We start from the raw sequence: 24,046 nt of genomic DNA on the forward strand, positions 1-24,046 counted from the left end.
CTACAAATTAATACAAAAATTAAAAATCTATAAATTATAATATTAGGATCAGCACCCCAGCTGCAGGACCCAGATAAGCGCAATGTATGCATAAACCTCTGCCCACACTAATTTCAGAGTGACTGTTGCGATGTTTTGATTATTAACATATTTATTTTCCATTTATTTCTTTTATTTTTTTACAAAAATGTAAGTCATACCTCATATTATTTAAAATAACCTTATGAAATTCAGCAAATTTTGATTATAATTTCAATTTTTTAATTAGAACTTATTGAAAATTGTCGGACATGCAGTTTTATAGCCCATTACATTTTCATACAGTAAAAGGCAAATATAAAGTGGCTCAAAAATTCCGTTGATTTCTCACTTATTTTGGCTCATGTTTTACAAATTTTTATGAAATCATTTTGAAAAAATATTTGGGTATGCAGTTTTATAACCCATTAAATTTCGGCACAATAAAGTGCAATTTTGAAATCACTCAAAAATTGCGTTTATTTTTACAAATTTTTTTTACTGCCGGTTTTGCTCATTTTTTCTTACAAAAAACATATAATTATTAACGTCCGTTATATGGAAGAAAATGCATAATTTCGTCAACGAAAAAAAAAATTGTCTCAATTCAACGCGATGCTACAAAACTTTATACTCAGAAAAATTCTGATGAAAAAGTTTGAAATTTTGTTAATGTTTTTATTTATTTTTTAGCTTTTTTTTTGAAGCTTTGTGTTAGATATATGACTTCGCGCTGCTATTATTATGAGCACTGGTCTCTTTACAGAGGGTTTCAATTTATTCCCTTAGAAGAATATTCGTAGATGAAATCGACAAATGGAACAGCTGCTATTTTCTGGAAAAGAAATTTTAGATTGACCAATCTATCTGGTCAAATCAAAGCAAGTTAAAAAAAGCACAAACACAAGGCAGAAAAAGCATAAGCAATTTTAGCGGTTTTTTGAATACGTAGCGTATCCAGATAATCGAAGAGCAAAACAATATAAGGTGAATATGTGCCCATTAGGCCGGGTCGATTTGTGGGGAGGCAAAAAATCGCGCCTTGCTCTGTGAAAATCATTTCCAGGAATCGAAATAAGAAACTTTGCTGAAGGAACCATACCTCTAAAACGAATTCTGATGCGTTACCTATTTTGAAGACTGCGAACGGTGGCCCTTATTTGATCTAGGTCTCTGTTCCATCAAAGAACTTATTTAGCAGAATTTACTCAACTTATTTGACAACTTTTCTCCTGTAATAACGGTTTTATTAACACTTTCGACAGTGGTTTCCAACTGCATTGCGTACTAATATGCTCATCAAAACTTTACTAGCCTGTATTCGTTTATAGATTTCGTATGTATTCACTTCAATCTGCCGTTCTTGAGTTTCTAAGAATTCTGTTAATTGTTTGTGAGTCGCTAATATCAAATCTTATTATCCTATGATCGGATATCGATGGTTTATAGAAGATTAACCAATTTCTTACTAGCTCATTGCTCCGAGTATTTCCCAAGTTTTTTCACGTACGCTTATTATGTTAGATAGGAGACATGAAAGGGAATTTGACACTAGATGTGAAAACGAATCTGAAAAATTTGTGTAAACAATTTTTTTGTTGATAAGCGTTGTTTTAATTACGAAAGCGATACAATAAATTCTAATTTACAATATAATATTATTTATATGAGAAGATTTTTTAATAAATTGTAATTTCACCTAGTTGGGTCATCATTTTTTTGTAATTCTATTCCGGGATTTCAACACCCAGCTTGCAACACCTTAATTTGTAAAATCCAGTTTACAGCGATGGTAGGAAGAAAATAGAGGTTGTGAGATTGCGTTGTCCACTCCGGACAAAGGTCATTCATTATACTCAGTAGTCTGAGTACCAAAATCAATCAGAACCAATAATGCAGTAAATTCATAGAGATTCGGTCGAAATAAAACTGAATAGAATTGAGAATTCAGAAATCTTCGAAAGGAGGGATACATATACGAGGGGTGCCTTTATATTTCGGGATTTGGCAACCCTGGTGTTGCACTCTGGCAACTGACAGCTGTATCGTAAAGAACGTTTTGAAATACCAGCGCTATTTGTGTTGTTTACAGTAACTTAAAAGATTCATCTCGGTCCAAAAATGGAATTAAATCGTGAACATTTTCGTGCGATTATTTTTCACAACTTTCGACGTGGATTAACTCAGCAACATTGCATGGATGAACTTAATTCATTTTTTGGCGATGAAGCTCCATCAAGGACCAGTGTTTATCGATGGTATGGTGAATTCAATCGTGGTCGTAGTTCACTCCAAGACGAATTTCGTGAAGGTCGTCCAAAATCAGATGCTGTGCGCGAACTGATATTGCAAGATCGTCATGTGACCTATCGTGAGATTGAGATAATCTTAGGAATTAGTGGGACCAGCATACATTCAATATTGCATAAACATTTGATTGTCAAAAAAATTTGTTCGCGTTGGATCCCACACAATTTGTCAATCGCCCAAAAAAAGGCTCGTGTCGATTGGTCGAAGGAAATGCTCAAAAAATACGATCGCGGGGCTTCGAAACACGTCTATGACATCGTGACAGGTGATGAATCATGGATTTACGCGTATGAGCCCGAAAGTAAACAGCAGTCGACTGTATGGGTGTTTCAAGATGAGCCAACTCCCACAAAAGTTGTTCGCGCACGAAGCACTTCCAAGCAAATGGTCGCCTGTTTTTTCGGAAAACCTGGACATGTCGCAACCGTACCACTAAAACAACGCAGAACAGTAAATTCTGAGTGGTAAACAACCATTTTTTTGCCAGTTGTCTTCCAAGAAATTAGGAAAACAAATCGCCAAAGACGGATCACTTTTCACCAGGACAATGCGAGCTCTCACACATCGGCTCAAACAACTGCATTTTTGAGCTCCCAAAACATCGAATTAATGGGTCATCCGCCGTATAGTCCTGACTTGGCACCGAATGACTTCTTTTTATTCCCGTACGTAAAAAACAAACTGAGAGGTCAACGTTTTTCGACACCTGAAGAAGCGGTTGTGGCACTCAGAATGCATGATTTGGAGGTACCTCATTCACAGTGGCAAAAGTGCTTCGACAATTGGTTCAAACGCATGCAAAAGTGTATAGATCTTCATGGAGAATATTTTGAAAAACAATAATGTGATTTTCGATGGTTAAAATTTGTTTTTGTTCTCTAATCCCGAAATATAAAAAGCACCCCTCGTACATTCGTACATCCTTTTATTTTTGATATGTTTAGTTTATGTATACAACTATCTGGATTCTAAGCGCGAATCCAAAGCTAATCTTAGAGCCTTAGCGCTGATAACAGAACTTTAACCAACAAAAAAAATATTAACTCTTCAACCATTTCTCTGTTGCAACGATTGCATCAGTTATATAATGCCGCCTTGTCAGTGCTTTTCAAACTTACTTGCTGCAGCGGCAAAAATAACAGCACCAAATCTTGCAGCTGAAAGCAAAAGCAAGATGCCGAAGTGAAAAATTACAATTTTTCTGCTGTCCTTCCAACTGTCCAAGAACTTAATCCGACTTTTCAAGTAGCATGCATCTACATATACATACATACAGACGTTCCAAATACACATGCATACACATGTATATATGTCTATATGTATGTTTGCATGAATGAACTAAATGAAGCGGGAAAAGAGCTGATGATGCTATTAGCTAGAAAAAACAGCAGTTGCATAATATTCGCTCCAGCAGCGTGAATTAAGGAATGGAATGAGAAGGAAAAACAAAAATGGCTAGTTTACTTTAATTTTAAAAGTAAGATGAAGAAATTGGATAATTGTTTTTCTCGGCGCTCGAACGAATCGAGCAGCAAATGACAGCAGGTAATAGTGGACCGTCAAAGAGGCACGTAGTGCTCGCCTGGCGCATCAATTAGTTAGCAGACAAAAAATTCATGTAGGAGTGGCGGTAAGCGACGTAAAAAGTAGGTATGTGTGCGTCTGTGATTTAATTAAAAAACAAAAATTATTTTTTCCACTGGCAGTGGGTTAAAGAAGACGGAAGTTTTTTAGAAAATAAATGCAGTTATTTGCAGAAATCGGATCGGCTTCCGATTTGAGCAGAAAAAAGTAAAACAAGATAAGGGTTTTCGGGAACTAGACAAAAGCAGAGTTGTCTTTAAGGATATATTTAACTATTTCAGAAATTGATTTACGCCTACGGACTTTTATTTTCACAACATTTTGACCAGTTTTGACGGTTTTTTGTTTGTTGCTGTAATTTTTATTCATTTTCAAAAAATATAGAACATTCTACAACAATTATCGTATAAATCAATGTTTCAAACATTTTAATCAGAAATTTAAAAAAAAATGGGTATGTAAATAATTATATAGTCCATTAAAGTTTATCATAACTAAGTATACAAAAAATGTAAAGTGAGTGCAAATGAGCGAATAAATAACACTAGAAAACTGTGTTCTATATTTTTTATGCATTCTCTGGTTTATATTTTCTCTGTACGTCTTCATACAATTTTTTTTCCATTTTGCTTCCAAGGATCATATCCCATTTTATGGTTTCTAACTCCTATTTGGCTGGTTTTTTCGACAAAAATTTCTTTAGCGAAGTTGTTCAGAATGGCTCGGATCTGAAAATCTCAAATCCTATAAAATAAGTATTGGCCATTTTAGGCAGAAAATCCGGCAGAAGTAGTATTGTATTTATAAAATCATAAAATTAGTGTAAATATGTAAAAGTCGAGGACTAGAAGTATCATAAATGCGGAAAAAATGTATCAGGAAACATAAAACACCTGCTCTTAAACAAATATTCCTAGGGGGAAACCCTTTGGAGTAACAGAAAAGGGTTAAATATCTTGGCCTTGTACTGGATAAGAACCTAAATTGGGAGCACACAGTCGCAGAAAGAGTACGTAAAGCAATGAAGGCGTGATACTCCTGCGAAAGTCTAATTGGAAAAAATTGTGGTGGGAACCCACAATAATACGTTGGCTCTACACAGCCGTACTTAGATAAACTCTCTATTATGGTATTGTAGTAAAGTGGAATGCCCTTGGAAAGGGTTCCCATAACCGGTGCAATGTGAACCACACAATCATTAAACCTCCTCCCGGTAGATATGCTGGCAAGATGTATCGCGTGCAGTACGGCAATAAGAGTGATCACTTTGAGTAAGTGGTCAAACACGGACTACAATTGCCAATACAACATTCACGACATTACTACCCTGAAGGGAATAGTGGGAACGAGACGATGTAGGGCAAGGCAAGTCCATCCATATATTGTATCAAAAGATGGCTCAAAGCTTGAGCGCAGGATGGGTGGAAGTGTATATTCCGAACATCTGGGTATATCTTTTAGTTTTCGGCTTCCCTACTACTTTAGTGTCTTTCAGGCTTAACTTATGGCAGTGGTAAAAGCCGTGACACTGATACAGTGCGATACGATACCTGGAGATGGTATTTGCATTTTCACTGATAGCCGAACGGCGATAGAACCTCTTATAGAGCAGTCGATAACCTCCAAATTAGCTATGAAATTCCGCAAATCTCTTAGCTAGATGGCTGAGTCATTTCACGCAAAGGTAGCATGTGTTCGTAACCATTGTGGCATTGTGAGTAACTGCAGGGCTAATGAACTAGCAAGACTTGGCACTAAGTTGGCTGATGTGTGCACAGACGTACGGACTTGTAAGCAACTTATTTCTGAGGAAATTGTAAGAACAGCGAATGAAGGTTGGCGTAATGAAACCAGCTGCAGAACCGCACGGAAATTGTGGCCAACTCTCAATTCTAATCGCGCAGAATCTCTGCTAAGCCTAAGTAAGCACAGTTTTAGCACACTGATTTCAGTTACAACGGGACGTACAAACACAAGACTTACACAGAAGCTCTCTAGATGACGAAAAGGGGCAGACTGCCCTTGCCCTCTCCTGTTCTACTAGATTTTCTAGATTACACAATTTTTAGTGAGTTGGAAGATCACAATACTGTGGAAATCAGAGATATTCTAAAATGGTTTGAAAATTGGTACATTTTTGAAATTTGGCTTTGGAGAGAAAAAACAAGTTTCCCACGCGGCATCGCAATGGGCTATGAGCCTGATTGTGTTACACAGGGCACAACCGCTTCAACCTAACCTATTCAATAGTTAGCTTAGATAGTTTATGGCAGCAACTCCATTTCCAAGATTATTTAAGTTTTGTTGCAAGATATGTATATCGGTCTAACAGATAATATAGGCCCATAGCAGTTATAAGTGTTATCGCAAAAGGTTGATCCATAACAGTTTTAGATGACAAGAGTTAAGGGGTCTCGGTGGTCCAGAGCTCGAAAAGGTAGTGTATTTTCAGGAATTTTTTTTTACAATAAAAAAATGAGAAACGATATTTAAATTTTTTAGGCTTTTTATTTAACTTCTTTTACATACAAAAATGGATTTTTTTGTTTTAATTTTAATGATTTTAAAAATGGCGCTGAAGTTGACCCTCCCGAAAAATTGGACCTGAACGATGTTGACCATTTTGGCTCTTCTATTTATCTTAAACACAAAAACCAAAAATAATAATAATAAGTATGACTGTAGCTATGTCCCGTACTAAAAAAAAAAAACAAAAAACATTTGACAAAACGGCGCGGTTTTGAATCTGACACTCTAAAAGTCGGAGTTTTTTCAGATTTTTAATCGAAAAAATACGGAATGATTAAAATAATAATATGATTCTAGTAGAGCCGATACCCATTGATGTTGTGAACGACATACCAAAAGTTCAGACGATTCTGTGGAATAGGCCGAAAAAAGTAGTTTTGAGATAATTGAGTTTAAAGTTTTGAGAGTGGCCGCGTGACGAATCTAACTCTTCCTGCGAAAATGGCTGTAGAATCGAAAATACTGGGAATATCCTTCCACAAATTTGATAGTATATTTACGAAATATCAAAAAATCGATTTTTTGAAAACTCTAGACCTCCAGGACCCCTTAGCAACAGTTACATACCAAAATTAAGTTTTTGAATTTTTGTATTAAGTAGTCGCCCTTGGTTGATATTCATTTTAGTTCCTAAAAAAAACCGATATTTATACTAAAAATTTCGTGAATTTCGTTGTTGTCGAGATATATAATATATACATATATATATATAAATATATATATAAACATGTATATACATATAATCACCCTTCACGGGTGATTGGCCGAGCTCCTCCTCCTATTTGCGGTATGCGTCTTGATCTTTTTCCAAGCGGCAAATAATTTTGAGGAGGTTTCTTATGGCAGAAATGCACTCGGAATTTTTTTATAATTTCTTGCTGCATGTACGGGCCTGCGCCCTTCCGAATGGTAGTAACGCACCAACTCATTGAGCTACGGCGGCAGCAATATTTAATTAAGTAAGCATATTTATTTACCTTTTTTCCTTATAAAAGAATGAAAAATCGTACTTAATTCATAAATTTTATTTACTTTTGCTGCTGAAGGGCAACAAAGAACCTTGTGAAACATATTTTCCAGTTAACTTGATTTGACAACCAACATTAAATATAGATTAAAAATCTTTACCAGATTTCGAAATGGGGAATCTATCAATGGAGTGTGAAAAAGATGAGCAGATCCTTTAACACTTTCATAATACTTTTTATTAATGTTTGCCGTTATACGTTCCAAAACAAAGAATTTTATCACTGCACAATATTCGGTGCTTTCCATTGTAAAAGCAAATACACGACACGCCAACTTGAAATAGCTTTTAAAACCAAAACTAATTGAGGGATGGAAATAAAATTGTATGAGTGTTTAAATGAAAGATGAAATATTAAAGTGGCGTATAAAATATGATGCTGCCACTGGTTAATAGGTGTCCCTTTTTATACTTTTCATTCATTCTGTGTCCACTAAAACATCCGGCCACTTTTAACTGTAGCGGCTCAAGGCTAATTTTTGCCCCGTTTACATTATTTAATTTAATTTTTATGCCAGTTAAAGGTTATAACAATTTTCATACTGCTAAATATTTTCAATTATTTTCTTCTACTTTTTATTAGTCCCATTTGCAACGAATATTTTAACACTTATTACAATAGGAATTTCTATTTGAAATTCAATTTAACTCATTTTAAAGGTGATGTATAAGACGTTTCGCACTCGCTGAAAAGAGGATATTCAGTTTATATCACATTAAAATATTCATAACGCACTTAGAACCTTTAAAGTCGCATTAAAACTCCAACAGCAAATTTGGCGTACGAAAATAGTTGCATTTTCAGCTATGTCAGAAGACAAAAACAACAACGAATGAATTATATAAATTCCAAAAACTACAAGAAAAAATGCGAAAAAATTAAGTGGCAGCGAAAAATTGCACTGAATGCTTTTTAGTTTGAAACAAATACCAGCGAATGCGGTGCCTTCGTTGTTTGCTATTTTCTGTTTTCTGCTTCCTGCTGCAGTTGCTTGTGAACGGGTATGCTCTGTTTTTGCTGATGTTCCCGCTGCCAGTTGCCTTTCACATGCTGACTTGATACTTAATTGCAATTTCAAGCCAACGCGGCGACTTTCAGGCTAATTACACTTGCAAAAGCAAAAAACGCGGAAAATAACTGGAAAATGAAAAATGAAAATACAAAAAGAATAGAGCAAAAGAATAATGAAAGGCGAAAAAATAGCGACCAATGGTGCAAACACAAAAAGACAAAAGCAGCAATTTTTAAAAGAAATGAAACGAGATTATGAAAAAGGTATGACCAAGTTGAAGACGAAAACAGGGGTTGTGTGCTGTAGGATGCAGCAGGGGAGCTTCCGCAAATGCACCACTGCATTCATTACATTATGCGAAGCGTTGGACATCCGTAAGCAGCAATTTTTGTGCCTCACTCGTTTTTGTTTGGTTACTTTGTTTACTAGCGTGTTTTTGCTGCTCGCACTCACGGTTTTGTCTTGCAAACAAAAGATGAGAGCCACACACCCACGCGATAACTCTTTAACACCCTTGTAAATTTATTCTACATACATACGCACATATAAAAGTTTCCTTTCATGGCCTTTCATGCCCTTTTATTCTCATCTGTGTATTCACTTTTCCAACTTTCCTTTTTCAACTTTTGCCCGATTTCATGTTTTTTTATTTCTTGCAGTTGCACCCATTTGTGCCACCGATCATGAAGAGCTACTGGGCGCCCTGAAGCATGAAACTCTGATGCTAAAATGTGAAGTGGATTCATCACCGCCAGCGGAGGCATTTACATGGACATTTAACTCGTCCGGCGAGCAAACGGAATTGCCCGCGCGACTGCACTCAACGGAGGTAATTAGACACACACATACATACGTTAAATACATATGCATACATACATAAATACATAGTAGTAGGAAAAATAGTAAATAGCTATGCAATGAGTCACAGTGAAGCGACGTAATTGAACTCGACCTATTCAAGTGGTTGGCACTGGCCTCCCGCGAGCACACACACTCACACATACATTGTTGCATTAACTATTGCGCAAAGCCCTTGGCTTGCGGCACTGTGCTGACCAATGGTGGCCACCCTTAATTTGGTATATGAAGGGGTGCCAGCGCGTTCCGGTCGCTTTCCATTTACTCGCACTTTTAATTCACTTGACTGCAATCTGCACTGCTTTAATTTTACGTTTTGTTTTTGTTTTACTATCCTTGCCACTCATTTCTGCGTGTCTTACTTCTTCTCTGAACTACTCTTGCCAACTAATGGGCAGTGGGCGTGTCAAATGTTGCAAATTGATAGCGTTGGCATTCATTAACAAGCACGCAAAATAAACAAAAAATCTTGCAACTTCACTAAGTTTGCTAATGAATAAATTACTAGTAACTTTTTATATAGTTTTCCTTTGAAGAAAATATTTCCTATGTACAAATACAAACACCGTAACGGAGTTGTAATAAAGGGCAATTGTGCGCATATTGGGTAAAATTTTATCAATTTAAACAAGTTCCAGAAGATGCAGTTAGCGTATTGAATGAGTTGTCCAATTGTTGGGTTTAGGTTGCTTATAAGCAGAGAATGACCGAACATTACTTTTTGAACAGACTAAACATCGACAAACTTTATCAATGTCCAGCGAACCTTAAAAGAGGGTAAAAAGATAGGCAATGATTTTAAAAAATTCAAAAAATAAAAAATAAATAACTGAAAGCAAATGTTTAAACATGTTTGGTTCTCTGTGTGGAAACCTGAAAACTACAACGTATAAAAGAGACCTAGGTGCCGATGTACCAGGGGAGTTAAAATCACTTTTAAAGATTTAATTTATATTTGGAATTTTTCGAATACCTTCCGAGAACTTTTTGATCAAAATGGTACACGTAACGCCCAATTTTACATGCACTTAGTGAATTGAATAAGATTTCGAGTTGAGTGATGGAAATCATTATGTCTTGTCTTTTTATATAGGGACGCTGTCCAGTTCACAAGTTCCAAATATGATTGAGGAACGACGCCACTTTCAAAAATTATAGATCTTCCGATAGGGTGAATAATATTATTTAGTAAATATTACAATCATTCTATTGGCAACTACCTATGTACAGAGGGTTATGAAAGTGAAGCAAAATGCATCCCACGCTTTTAACTCTAATTTGAATTACTCTATTTGTATCTTAATTTTTGTTATAATTCTGTTCTGAGGTAATTGACTATGACTGATCGTTCGATTTGCTATTACTTCATTATGGGCCCCTTTGTCATTAAAATTTATTTTCTACCTTTTAGTTCGATTAGCAATAAAAGCGAGTTTTTTAGTTTTTTTTTAACTAATAGGACTATGAATAAGTTCGTGCGGTTTTTTTTCGAAATTTGAAACTTTATTGACGTAAAATGGTTACAAATTTAATATTCAAAATATTGTCCATCGCTTACTACTACTTTTTCCCATCTTTCTGGCAATTCACGGATTCCCTTTGTGAAAAATTCGGTCGGTTTTGCCGCAATCCACGAATCGATCCATTTTTTGACTTCATCGTAATTACGGAAGTGCTGGTCAGCCAGGCCATGTTGCATCGATCGGAAGAGATAGTAATCGGATGGCGCAAGGTCTGGACTATACGGCGGGTGGGGTAGGACATCCCATTTGAGCGTTTCTAAGTATGTTTTGACCACTTGTGCAACATGTGGCCGAGCATTGTCATGTTGCAAAATAACTTTGTCGTGTCTATCGGCGTATTGCGGCCGTTTTTCTCGCAGTGCTCGGCTCAAACGCATCAATTGTCGTCGGTAGACATCCCCCGTAATCGTTTCATTCGGTTTCAGTAGCTCATAATACACAACACCCAGCTGGTCCCACCAGATACACAGCATAACCTTCAGGCCATGAATATTCTGCGCCGACGTCGATGTTGAAGCATGGCCAGGGTATCCATACGTTGCCCGACGTTTTGGATTGTCGTAATGGACCCACTTTTCATCGCCAGTCACAATTCGATGCAAAAAACCCTTTCTTTTGTGCCGTTGAAGCAGTTGTTCGCATGCCATAAAACGGCGTTCAACGTCTCTTGGCTTCAATTCATACGGCACCCAATGGCCTACCTTTCGGATCATTCCCATGGCTTTTAAACGTTTGGAAATGGTTGATTGATCAACTCCCAAAGTTTTTGCAACCTCTTCTTGCGTTTGAGCCGGATCTTGATCGAGCAATTCCTCCAATTCGGTATCCATGAACTTTGGCGGCGCACCCTCGCGTTCTTCGTCTTCCAAGCCAAAATCACCACTTTTAAAGCGTGCAAACCACTTCTGGCACGTTCGCTCAGATAGAGCATGCTCACCATAAACTTCCACCAAGATACGATGACTTTCGGCTGCTTTTTTCTTCATATTAAAATAATGAAGAAGAATTCCCCGCAAAAACACATTATTTGGCACGAAATTCGACATTTTCAAGTGTGGTAAAAATATTGTTGTTTACGCTTCAAATAAAAAACTTATACTGACGTTTGTGCCTTACGACAGTAGCTCTCCAATGAATGTTTGGAAATGTGGATCGATGGAATAATAATCAAGTTACGCCATCTGTTGTAAAACCGCACGAACTTATTCATAGTCCTATTATTTTTTCTTTTTAGTATATTATATGTAGGTGTTTACGAGTAATATACTATTACACAACCGCACTCTAAATACTAACCTCAATGGTGGTGTGGAAACTAAAAATTCCCAATTTTTGCTTAAAAAAATACCCAATTCATGTTTCTATCGGTGTGGCAATATTGGCAAATATTACAATATAAAAAATGCACATTTTTCAGCGCTCTCACGAGAAAAAGAGTTTCTCATCTAGTCATCTATGTTGTGTGTTCCGAGTCGATCAGATTTTTAGAAGCCTGTGAAAATTAAGCTCAAAGATTCCGTTACATTCATTCATACATACATACAACCCGAGCTAATAAAAGTGTGTTAAAAAAAGAAAATATTAATCCTGGCAATGCTAATAAGGATAATGGACCTTTGTCATCGGTCATCATGCATTGTCATCGGTCCTTGATAGGTGTGCAAAATTCCAAGTCGATCAGATTTTTAGAAGCCAGTGAAAATTAAGCTCAAAGATTCCGTTACATACATACATACATACATACAACCCGAGCTAATAAAAGTGTGTTAAAAAAGCATTCCTCAACCCCAAAATCCGTATCCTTCCAATCCATACTCTCGCACAAAAGTCAGCGCCTTACTTGCATTGTGGTTGCAACAAGCAACAAACAAAACGCAAAAGTTACTCGTTTCATCAGTGGCGCCAGCAAGAAGAAGCAGGCAATCGCGGTAATAGCGCAGACACACCGATTTTAGCGAAGTCCTCAACCATCTGTGTGATACTTCTGGCAGAAAAATGTTAAACACAGATGGTGCTCTAAACAATTAGAATGCGTTGTCCCCAAAACAAGAATCTTCCATCGTATACAGTCCTGGGCTGCTGTTTTGCGATGTCCCATGTGATGGATGATTACAAAAATATGTTGGAGGGTTAATTATTTGAATGTGGAATTAGACTATGCGATATATTTTTGTCTTATTCTTATTCATCAGTATGGTTTATTCTCACATATTGGCGGCTAGATTGTTAGCGATAACTAAATAGGTTTATCAATGACAACAAATATCATTTCGCCTTCTTCAATCGATTTTAATTCGCTGCTACAGGTCTGAATCTACAATACATCCACTCCATCCTTGTTATTTTCAGATCACAGCATTTATTTTTATTTATTTTTCATACATTAGCATTAAACTGTTACATATGCATGCTCACATGCTTACGTTAATATATACATCATAATTATGTGAATTTTCCCTTTTAGACCGGCATGTCTCGATTGAACTATACACCAGCCACTGACCTGGACTATGGCACAATATCCTGCTGGGGACGAAATTCCATTGGCATGCAGAAGACTCCTTGCGTTTTTCAAATTGTCGCTGCAGGTGAGTAACTTTTTTTTATTTACTGAATTGGTAGTAAGAAATGAAGCAAATATTCAAAAAAAAAATGGAGGAGACGCCTGCTTAATAACGAAAGTGTAAACCACTGGCTAATATAAATGTTAGCACAGCAATTATTTCTCTATTTGTGGTGAGAGTCTGGTTTTTGTCCAAATTTATTTTTCGTATAAAAAGTTATTTTCTAGCACCTAAGATTTATCAAGCAAATTAGGTAACCGGAAAATTTTTATTATACACCTTCACAATAATCTCCCTCTAACTCTATACGACGATTCCAATGCTGATTCTAAGATTGGAAGCACTTTTGATAGCCATTCATAGTCAACCCCTTAAGCACCGCAGTTATATCCTTCTTCACCCCTTGTACGCCGCCATGATAAGTTCCCATTAACATGAGACTGGGGAACGAGAAACAGTGTCGGGGCTATAGGATTAGTTTGGAAATGTTGGAACGCCTTTTTTCGACAAAAACTTGATCTAGGAAGGAAGACTGGATGAAGGTGGTGAAATATTTATCTATTCTGAGCCCTACACGGAAAATGCATGATCAGCAGGAATACGATGAATGATATTTTCACTCTCATTGACCGCTTCACACCCCTTTCCACTCACTGCTGACTTGTTTTACTACTCTCGGTGTAATACCCGAATATCTAGATCTCATACTCAGCGGCATTTGAGTCGTCCAATCTATCCTATTGCTTTGAATGCTGGTCGAAAAATCCGCGGAGATCGATTTTGGCTCAAATTCACGGGGCCACTTAACATAAAACATAAATGAGACATCGATTTGAAACTTCGCCTGGACCTAAAGAGTTCCTTTTTATCAGACATATGTATGTATATAACATACTTACTAGTGTTACGGTGTTGGTACCTGCCGGTCTGACACAAAGATCCCGGAACTTAATAGTTCCTGACGCTGCTATTATCCATATGAAGTGCAGTATGTAAGTATGCTGGAGCATGCCATGTGGCATTTTGAAATACGTTTAGGGTATCCTCACTATTTTCGAAATTAGCTCTTAGCTTGGTGTCGGTATCAGCGTATCAATTTTAGATTTTTTCCGAGTTCCTAAAATGCATATTTTCAAAATATTTTTCCACAAACTTCAGAAATATTAAATACCGGCCTAAGTACGGACTTTTTTTCGAATTTCCCACCTTCAATAGAGCCAAGATGCAGATAAAAAACATCTAAATAAGAATTTTTTTTAAAGTCGGCCTTTGGTGGATAATGGTAAACCTGCGAATGCTTTATCACATGAGAAATGTTCTCATAAAATATTCCTTTTTGAATTCAGACCTGATGTGCATGCTTCACTTTGCACCTGAAGATTTTCGTGAACATTATTTTTTTACCTCAAAATCCGAACTTTTTTCAACTTTGAGTCAATCCCTTGAATTTCAACAAAATATTGTTAGTTTTCTGGTAAAGTAACAATATTTCAAATATTTATTTTTAAGAAAATTATAGCACAGAACGAAGATTAACAAATTAGTCTTCAACTTTCATTATACAAATATTTACCAAGCTTCATAACACAGAAATCCACAAATAGGTTTCAAATATTTGCACCAGATGTTGCGCTTAAGGCAGTTAAAGAATTATGTTAAGTCACCAACCTTAATATTTATATATTTTAATAACCAAAATATTTTACTTCCAGGTCGTCCATTTCCATTACAAAATTGCACAGTCTCAAACCAATCGGCAGACTCTATACAAGTTGACTGTGTGGAAGGTTTTGATGGTGGCCTACCTCAAGGTTTCATACTAGAATTAGTTGAATTGAATAACTTGCGCTTGGCGCGTAATTTGAGTTTACCGGTAAGTAACCAATTGAAAATAAAATACTAAGATATCAAAAAATCAAACCGCATACGGCTGTAGTATACCATTTATAAAAAGTGTAGGTCAACGGTTGGTTCCATTTGAAATTGTTTCTATATGGACAATTTTATTTAAACTCATCCAAGTATTTATGACATTTTCGTACACTTTTGGTACATTTTTACAATAAGAAAATTTTAATTATTCCGAGATTTAATCAACGTTGAAACTTTGGTAGTATACAGCAAAATATCCTCGGTTCTTTTTAGAATAATTTTTTTTTAATTGTTTAGGGCTAAATGTTTATTTTAAAGATTTTTTATTTTTTGTACAACTTTTGTTGCACAATTTTTTTTTCTTTTGGGAAATGCTCAGATTTCTTTTTTACTTTTCAGAAATAGCTGAGATTATGATCACTAATCTCTGAAAGTTTAATGATGGGAGTTCACTTTTTGAGTTAATTTAAATACGTACAGCCAACCAGTGAAACGATGCCAAACACTGGTATATTTAGTCCGTTCGCAAGGCGATCAAAGCATTGCTACGTATACATTATTAGTAAGCAGGTATACGAACATCGCTATTTTGGGCATTTTTTTGGAAAACGAAGACGGAGATACAGTGAACGGAGGTCTATGTATGCAGATACATTTTTTCTGCTGTGGGCGAGCTCAGATGTCGCTATATTTGTAAAGGGTGTTTTTTTAGAGGTTAGGTTTTCAAGATGAAATAAAACGTATATAATTTAATGTTATGGCCAAGAATTTAGCTTTATTATAAAGATAAGGGTTTGCCATTATGTTTTAAAAATGATTTCGGGCAAGTGGCCGCCGCGGCTGGCTCGAATAAATTCCAGCCGAGAGGCCCAATTTTCGACCACTTTTTGCAGCAATTGGGGCCCTATGTCAGCAATAACGCGCCGAATATTCTCTTCCAAGACGTCAATCGTCTCGGGCTTATCTGCGTAGACAAGCGACTTCACATAGCCACACAAGAAATAGTCCAGCGGTGTTATATCGCACGATCTTGGAGGCCACGCCACAGGTCCACGGCGCGAGATAATGCGCTCACCAAAAGTTTCCTTCAATAAATCGATTGTTGCGTTGGCTGTATGGCATGTAGCGCCGTCTTGTTGGAACCAAAGGTCGTCCACATCAACATCGTCCAATTCGGGCACGAAAAAGTCATTAATCATGGCTCTATAGCGCTCTCCATTGACTGTAACATTATGGTCGGCTTCATTTTTAAAGAAATATGGACCAATGATTCCCTCTGCCCATAGAGCACACCAAACAGTGACTTTTTGAGGATGTAACGGCGTCTCAGCAATGGCTTGTGGATTATGTTCACTCCAAATGCGACAATTTTGCTTATTGACATACCCATTCAACCAAAAGTGAGCTTCATCGCTGAACAAAAACCATTATTTTCGAACCGCGCGAACCGAACCATTATTTTCGTAATAAATTTGCACGATTTGCAATCGTTGTTCAGGTGTAAGTCTATTCATTGTGAAATGGCAAACCAAACTGAGCATAAATCAAGTGACAGCTGTCAAAAAGACCATCTACGAAAAAAGTAGTGCCAACTTGAAAACCTAACCTCTAAAAAAACACCCTTTATGTCACACAAGTCGTCTCACAAGCGATCTTTTGCATTCTAAGTTCGATAATGGTGCAATCCGTCGCAACCAGTTGGTAATTGCAATTTGTCAGCTTTAGACCAGGATTCGAACATTTGAAGGAATTTTTATTGTAACCCTTTACTAACCTAGTAATTGTCATAGCTTCTAATCACTTTATTATGAAGTTAATTCGGCAGTCTAGAGTTTTCTGCCGATCTTCCAGTATTACAATTTTTAACTCAGCTCGATTTTTTTCTGTCCTTTCAGTCAGTTTTTTCTTTGAGCAGAAAATTTCTAATCTAATTTAAACCAGGTTTATGTTTGGTATCGTTATGTTGATAGAACTTTAAAATCAGACTTAAAAATTCTAATTTTATCGCACTCTTTCTGAATAAGACCTCAATATATTTAAGTTTTGTGTGGAATCCAAAAATTGTTTAATAAATGCCAACTCTTAAACCCCTGTATGTGAGCTTCAGATCTAAATCATTACAAAAAATTTGCCAAAAGTTATACAATGAAGCTTTGAAGTAGGCCATCATTTCAGCCTCCTTGTAAAAAATTCAAGCATTCCACAAATAGCTTACTTTTACCCAATAAAGTGGAACATAACAGCCGTTAATACTCTTATGGAAGTATTGTAAGTAGTAGCTTCTAACGTAGAACTGTAAGAGGTTTTATAATGTTTCATAGGAGAGAAATACATCTTAAAACATCCGCATCTCACGTTCGAAATTTGTGGTATTTTACTCACTTTTCATGTGATTTTCGCTGCTCAGTGCAAAATACTGCTCTAGTCGAGCGCTATCATATGCACTCGTATATTATCGTGTTTTTCTCTCGTGACTAAAAATAATTTTTTTCAAAATTTTTTTACAAACAAACATTGTACTTTTTTAATTAAAATTATCACTATTTTTTATGTATAAAAATCATACTAAAATTTTCAGCATTCAAAACATCTTATTTTTTATTATACTCAAAAATTTAGAACAATGCCCAAAATACTTATAACTCTTCACATGGAATCGCTCAAATGCAGAATTTTGGAAGTTGTAGTGAGCTAAAATTAAATGGTTTTTGGATTCCAAGAATTTTCACATCTCCCAAAACACATTTTGACACATTGACAGTTTTTTTCTCAACATTTTTAAATAGCCTCTCTGATGAAATTTAGTTTTTCTCTGGGAGGTATGGAACTCCAGGCTCCATACGTAATAATACTAAATTATAGAAAAAATCATTTTCCATAATTTATTTACAAAAGAAACCTGAAAAAATAATATTCCCACTTTGTATAAACGCTTTCTTAATAAACTCTATATCCTTATGACAATGTCACATGTGAAGGTCTCAACGTCGCAAAACAGATTTCACGTCCCTCACCTGAGTTACCGCTGAGTGCTTTAATCAAATTGTTGACGCGTAAAATAATCTCTTCATAACAAACATTTCATCGAATGCACTTGATCAATTTTATTTTATGTGGGAAGTCTGCTTCTTGGCTTTTAGTTAACCAGCCTTATTCAGTTGGCATTGCAACGTGAACTATTTTTTTTAAATGTCAACAGACGTTGCAATCGTGCGGCAACTATTTATTTACATACATACATATATCTAATGGCATTCCCACAGATGTCATCATGATGCATATGTGTATGTGTGTGAGTAAGCGCAGCAGACACAAACACTTCATTACCCTAAAAGCATATTTGAGAATGCAATCACATTAATTTGCATTGCACTATACTATGTGGGGCAACAGAGAAAAATAAAAGCAACAAAAACACTCAAAAAACAAAAACTGAGAATATGCAAAACAGAAACCAGCCGGCGTCAAGTTGTCTTTCGCTTGTTATTTTGTTACAGCTATGATTGTTTTTTCCTGCTTTGTTTTCGTTTGCGTCAAGAAATCAAGTTGAAATCGCTAGCAAAACTTTGCCTGCGGAAAAATGTGTAACAACAAAGAGAGGAAGGCTGCTGAGCTCCAGTGACTGGCTCGTTGTCTGTCTTATTTCCTGGTGAGTTGCCTGTGTGAGTGCAGCACTGATGCTCAGCTCATATGATAGGCTCTGTATTGTTCAAGCGCCAGCGGATATATTAAAGCTGTGTGTCGCGTTCACTACGCAAATCCAAAGTTAGCATCGCTGGGCTCATCTTTCGCGTATTTATTTATTCTTTTATTAAAAATACATGTACATAAATACATACGTGCATATATTATGTTGGTGTGGTTAGCTGTCTTGACGACAGCATAACACCGTTAACACATTTTGCCGTGAGAATCAGCAATTTTCAAAAAGTTATTTTAAACTTTTCACCTATCAACTTCGGAAAGGAAACTTGCATAGTCTGACCGCAATTATCGAAAGGCAAATCAATTTAAGAAGCAACTATACACACACTAGAGTTGCGCCTGCAAGTTCCACTTTTTCTGAAAAGTGTTAAGAAATTACTCGAGTGTAACTGTATCACATTTTAGTCGCATTGGCTAATTACACAGGCCGACAAAATTTAACCAACATTCAGACCCAGAAACCAGACTATATATTTCCGAAGGTTTATGATGCGCTGAATCCAAATCTGGCCTCAGAATTGCTCTATTAGTTTGAGTTTTCGAGATATCCTAACCTAAAAGTGCAAAAAACCCCATTTTTGCCCATATTTGAGGTTATGTAGCCTTGCAGATGTTTTCTTTCACCAAAATTAAAGGATGGCATCTTTAAACACAAGCCTTCTTTTTTCAAATGGCGTTTTGTTTGGTCAAATATCATTTTTTTTCGCAGAGATATCGCATGTTGAAATTTTCATGTTTCGAAATTTTCCTACACCTGAAAATCGATTAAGATAACATAGACATGATATAGTCGATTACTAATTTTCTTGAATTGAGTCTTATTTTTCTTAAAATTTTGTCTCACACCATAAGTGTGCTGACTCACCACACCCCTACACTATCTAACCTTTGGGTACCGAGTCACACACAGCCCTAACCCCTAGTAACCACCCCTATCATACCGCGAGCAGGCTAACCCACATAACCGCAAGCAGGCTTACCCACAAACTCCAAATTTACATACTATTAATCCACATATTTCAGGCCCTCAAACCCAAGAAAATTAGTAATCGACTATATCATGTCTATGTTATCTTAATCGATTTTCAGGTGTAGGAAAATTTCGAAACATGAAAATTTCAAAATGCGATATCTCTGCGAAAAAAAATGATATTTGAGCAAACAAAACGCCATTTGAAAAAAGAAGGATTGTATTTAAAGATGCCATTATTTAATTTTGGTGAAAGAAAACATCTGCAAGGCTACATAACCTCAAATATGGGCAAAAATGGGCTTTTTGGACTTTTAGGTTAGGATATCTCGAAAACTCAAACTAATAAATTAATTTTAGTTATCAATCCGAATTTTGCATGGACAGAGAAGCAGATATTAGTTTAAATTATTTCGGATACTTTTCCTTGTAGACTAGTGCTATACAGCGTTTTTCAATAGGTGCGCTTGAACTTTTTTCCGATAGGGAGGGCGAACGACGCAATATTTTTTATTTTTCGCTTGTCATTTGTAAACTTCATTAGTATACATTTCATCATGGAACGCTACACACTTGAGCAACGATTGCAAATCGTGCAAATTTTGTATGAAAATAATCGTTCTGTTGCTGCTACTTTAAGAGCATTACGGCCAAAAAATCATTTTCAGTGATGAAGCTCACTTTTGGCTCAATGGCTTTGTCAACAAGCAAAATATGCGTTACTGGGCAGAAAGCAATCCACACGTGATTCATGAGGCACCGTTTCATCCCGGAAAAATCACTGTTTGGTGCGGTTTACATGCCGGCGGCCTAATTGGCCCATATTTTTTCGTTGACGAGAACGATCGCCACGTTACTGTGAATGGAAATCGATACCGCGACATGATAAACGAATATTTTTGGCCGCAATTGAATGGTATGGACTTAGACGACATGTGGTTTCAACACGACGGGGCCACAAGCCACACAGCACACGCTACAATTGATTTGTTGAAGAGTAAGTTCGATGAGCGCATTATTTCCAGAAATGGACCGGTCGAATGGCCGCCGCGCTCGTGTGATTTGACGCCTCTAGACTATTTTCTTTGGGGTTATGTGAAGTCATTGGTCTACAGTAACAAGCGGGCGACGATTTGTGAGCTCAGAGCCAATATTGAACGCGAAATTGCTGGAATTTAGGCCGATTTATGCAAAAGAGTGGTCGAAAATTGGGTTCGACGATTGGACTTCGGAAAACGTGCACGCGGTGGTCATGCAAAAGAAATCGAATTTCATACTTAAATGTATATGTTCAAACTCGATAATAAAAAAAAAAAATTAGTTAAAAAAGTCAAACCGTTTGTGTTTTATTCACAAAAAAAGTTCAAGCGCTCTTACTGAAAAACGCTTTACCTAATAAATCAAATAGTTCATGAGGAAAATTTCTTTTTTGGAACAGAATAATTCATTACTGCGATTCTATTTATTTTTTTATACGATTCCATCTTTGGCAATGATGTGTGGCCCTTTAGGTGCTAAATAACTTGGCTTCCACTGCTCTAAGCTATGTGCCTCTTACTTGTGTCATTATAGCCAAAGAGCTTATTCGTGCTACTCAATCATTGCTACAATGCTGCAGCAGCCAAGTTTGGAATAGAGCTCCGTAAAATGATAATTGCTAATTTTCAAGAAGGAAGGCTTTAAAAATCAGCATGATTTCGAGAATAATGAATAACTTTATTAAAACACAGAATGGCCCCTATTATGAGTTACATTCGATCTTCGATATTCGCTGGTTGTCGAAGATCGAAAATCGAATGTCAATTTGGTATTATGAGCGGTGAAACCCAATCGAAATTTTATTTGTTTACCGAATTTAGAGTCGAATGCAATTTTGCTTTCGATTGTGCAGCGTATTGTGGGAAAAATTGTTAAAGTGTAAGTTGTTTGCGATTATTTATGGTTTTATAGTAACCAAATAAAAAATATATACTAATTTTGTTAATTTTATGCAGGTCGAAAGTCGTGAGTACCAAACAACAATTAGAAAGGCGAATCCACAATTCGCAAAAGGGATTTGCACCAAACTTCAAGCAGCAAAAAAATGGGAGGAATTTACAACGGAGCTGAATTGCTTGGGACCACCAGTGAGAACGGCAGCAAAATGGATTAAGCTTAATAATGTTTTTTTTTTGTGATGTTTATAGAAATACATTTTAATTTTCCCTTGGCAGGTATGGGCTGAAATACGTAGAGGAACTGAAATACATATTTTTTTCGAATGACGAATAATTGAATAAAGAAAATTTATAACAAAAATAAAACAGAAACTGTGGCGTAAAGGTTTCTATTTAATACTTTTTAGATTTTTCTATAATATTCTCAAAATTTCATTTCTTATGTTTTCTACTTCTCCGTTATTTGACTCCACTTCAATATCTTCAGCATCATCGAACACAGTGGGTTGAGCAAGTCCTAGCATACCTTCATTACCAATACTCAATTGGTACGATCCCTGAGCACAAACTCGCAGAACTGTGGCTAGCTTTAACATATTTGGAATGGACTTGGCTCGGGTGCACTGCCTGCAACTGGTTTTCTGTACTGGACAGTAGGTTCATAAACGCCTCTTTAGATAATCTAAAGTTCTATAAAAATCTGTAAGGAAATTTCTGTAATATTAAGTACGTCAACACATTTTGAAAATTCTAAACTTACTCAGTGGAAGCCATTTCTAGGGAGCTGGATGCGCCCCTCAACTGTTTTCTACTTCTAGCTAGTTCACTAATCTTTCATCGTCCGATGAATCGTCGAACCACAACTCCGTTGTACTAATTTTCACAAAAAATACTTTTTTTAACTTTTAAAAATGTTGTTAGCAAAGAATTTCAACACCATCGGTTTTTTTTTATTTTGATTTGCTGTATCAGCTGAGAAAAATTATCTATTGTAAATGCGTCGAGCGAATTTCGATCGCTATTCTTGAACGAATGAGCACCATAATACCAAATGAAAATTCGCTCGATCAGCACTTTCGACTACAGTCGAAGATCGAATGTTGCTCATAATAATAATATAGTAATCACTACATATTATAAAACAAAGTCGCTTTTTCTGTCCCTATGTCCCCTTATACGCTTAAATATTTAAAACTACGCAACGGATTTTGATGCGGTTTTTTTTAAAGATAGATTGATTGAAGAGGAAGGTTTATATCTATATATTGTGAAGAAATATATAAAGGGGGCGTGGCAATCGGTCAAAATGTGGCAAAAAAACATAATTTTTTTGTTTTCACGGCCATAAATCATAAACGAATCAACCAATTAAAATGAAACTTTCTGCATAAAAAAAAAAATTGATTTATTTGTTATTTAACCAAAATTGTTTAAACAAAAGCAGCTCTTTTTCCAAAAAAAGCTGTTTGTGTGTGTGTTCGCTGTCAACCGAATGAAGCAACAGGCGTTAAGCGATAATCTCACCACACCTCATTAATGTTGAATTACATCGTATGGTGACGTATGTATGTATGTATTTAAGAATCGCTCGCATTATTTCATTTCGGACGTATGTACTTATGTATCTATGTATGTACTGAATTCCATGTAATTATATGCACATACAATTTTACAGCGAAATAAAACGCTATTTTCAGGTTCTATATTAGTAAATCGCACATAATTAAAATACAGTTTTTGAATAGTTTTTATTGATTCGGAGCGCGTTTAGTTTGCTATCAATTCCATACAATAACATTTTTTGTCATTTACTTTTTACGACAACTAATAGCTTATTTTCGAAGCGATTTCAACAAATGGGTACAACATTAATCCTTATCCAATTAAATACCTTAAATACATTGTTGTTTTCATAAAGATCTATGTATATGGCTCTTTACAGCATATAATTAAAAACAATATTTTTCAAGATATTACAACAGTAATTAGTAATTGAGATCTACCGGAAAAATTGCGTTAGCTGTTGCGTCATCCGGCATTGTCGCTACTCTTTTGGAAAGAGTCTTTTGGAAAGAGGCCGAACCACACACTCTACAATGAAGCACCCGCTGAAAATCACCACCGATGATGATAACA

General features: G+C 36.1%; 1 protein-coding gene across 3 annotated transcripts in view; it reads left to right on the plus strand.

Annotated features, from left to right (window-relative positions):
• The window catches only part of LOC128854727 (titin), a 210,627-nt gene that overhangs the window by 135,481 nt on the left and 51,100 nt on the right, over positions 1-24,046 (plus strand). For all 3 annotated transcript variants that reach the window (XM_054089038.1, XM_054089040.1, XM_054089037.1), the window contains 3 exons: positions 9,141-9,310; positions 13,327-13,450; positions 15,139-15,299. In XM_054089038.1, coding sequence (XP_053945013.1) covers positions 9,141-9,310; positions 13,327-13,450; positions 15,139-15,299 — 455 coding nt within the window. The remainder of the gene's footprint in view (positions 1-9,140; positions 9,311-13,326; positions 13,451-15,138; positions 15,300-24,046) is intronic.

This window comes from Anastrepha ludens, chromosome 2 (assembly GCF_028408465.1).
Source record: "Anastrepha ludens isolate Willacy chromosome 2, idAnaLude1.1, whole genome shotgun sequence".
Classification (NCBI taxonomy): domain Eukaryota; kingdom Metazoa; phylum Arthropoda; class Insecta; order Diptera; family Tephritidae; genus Anastrepha; species Anastrepha ludens.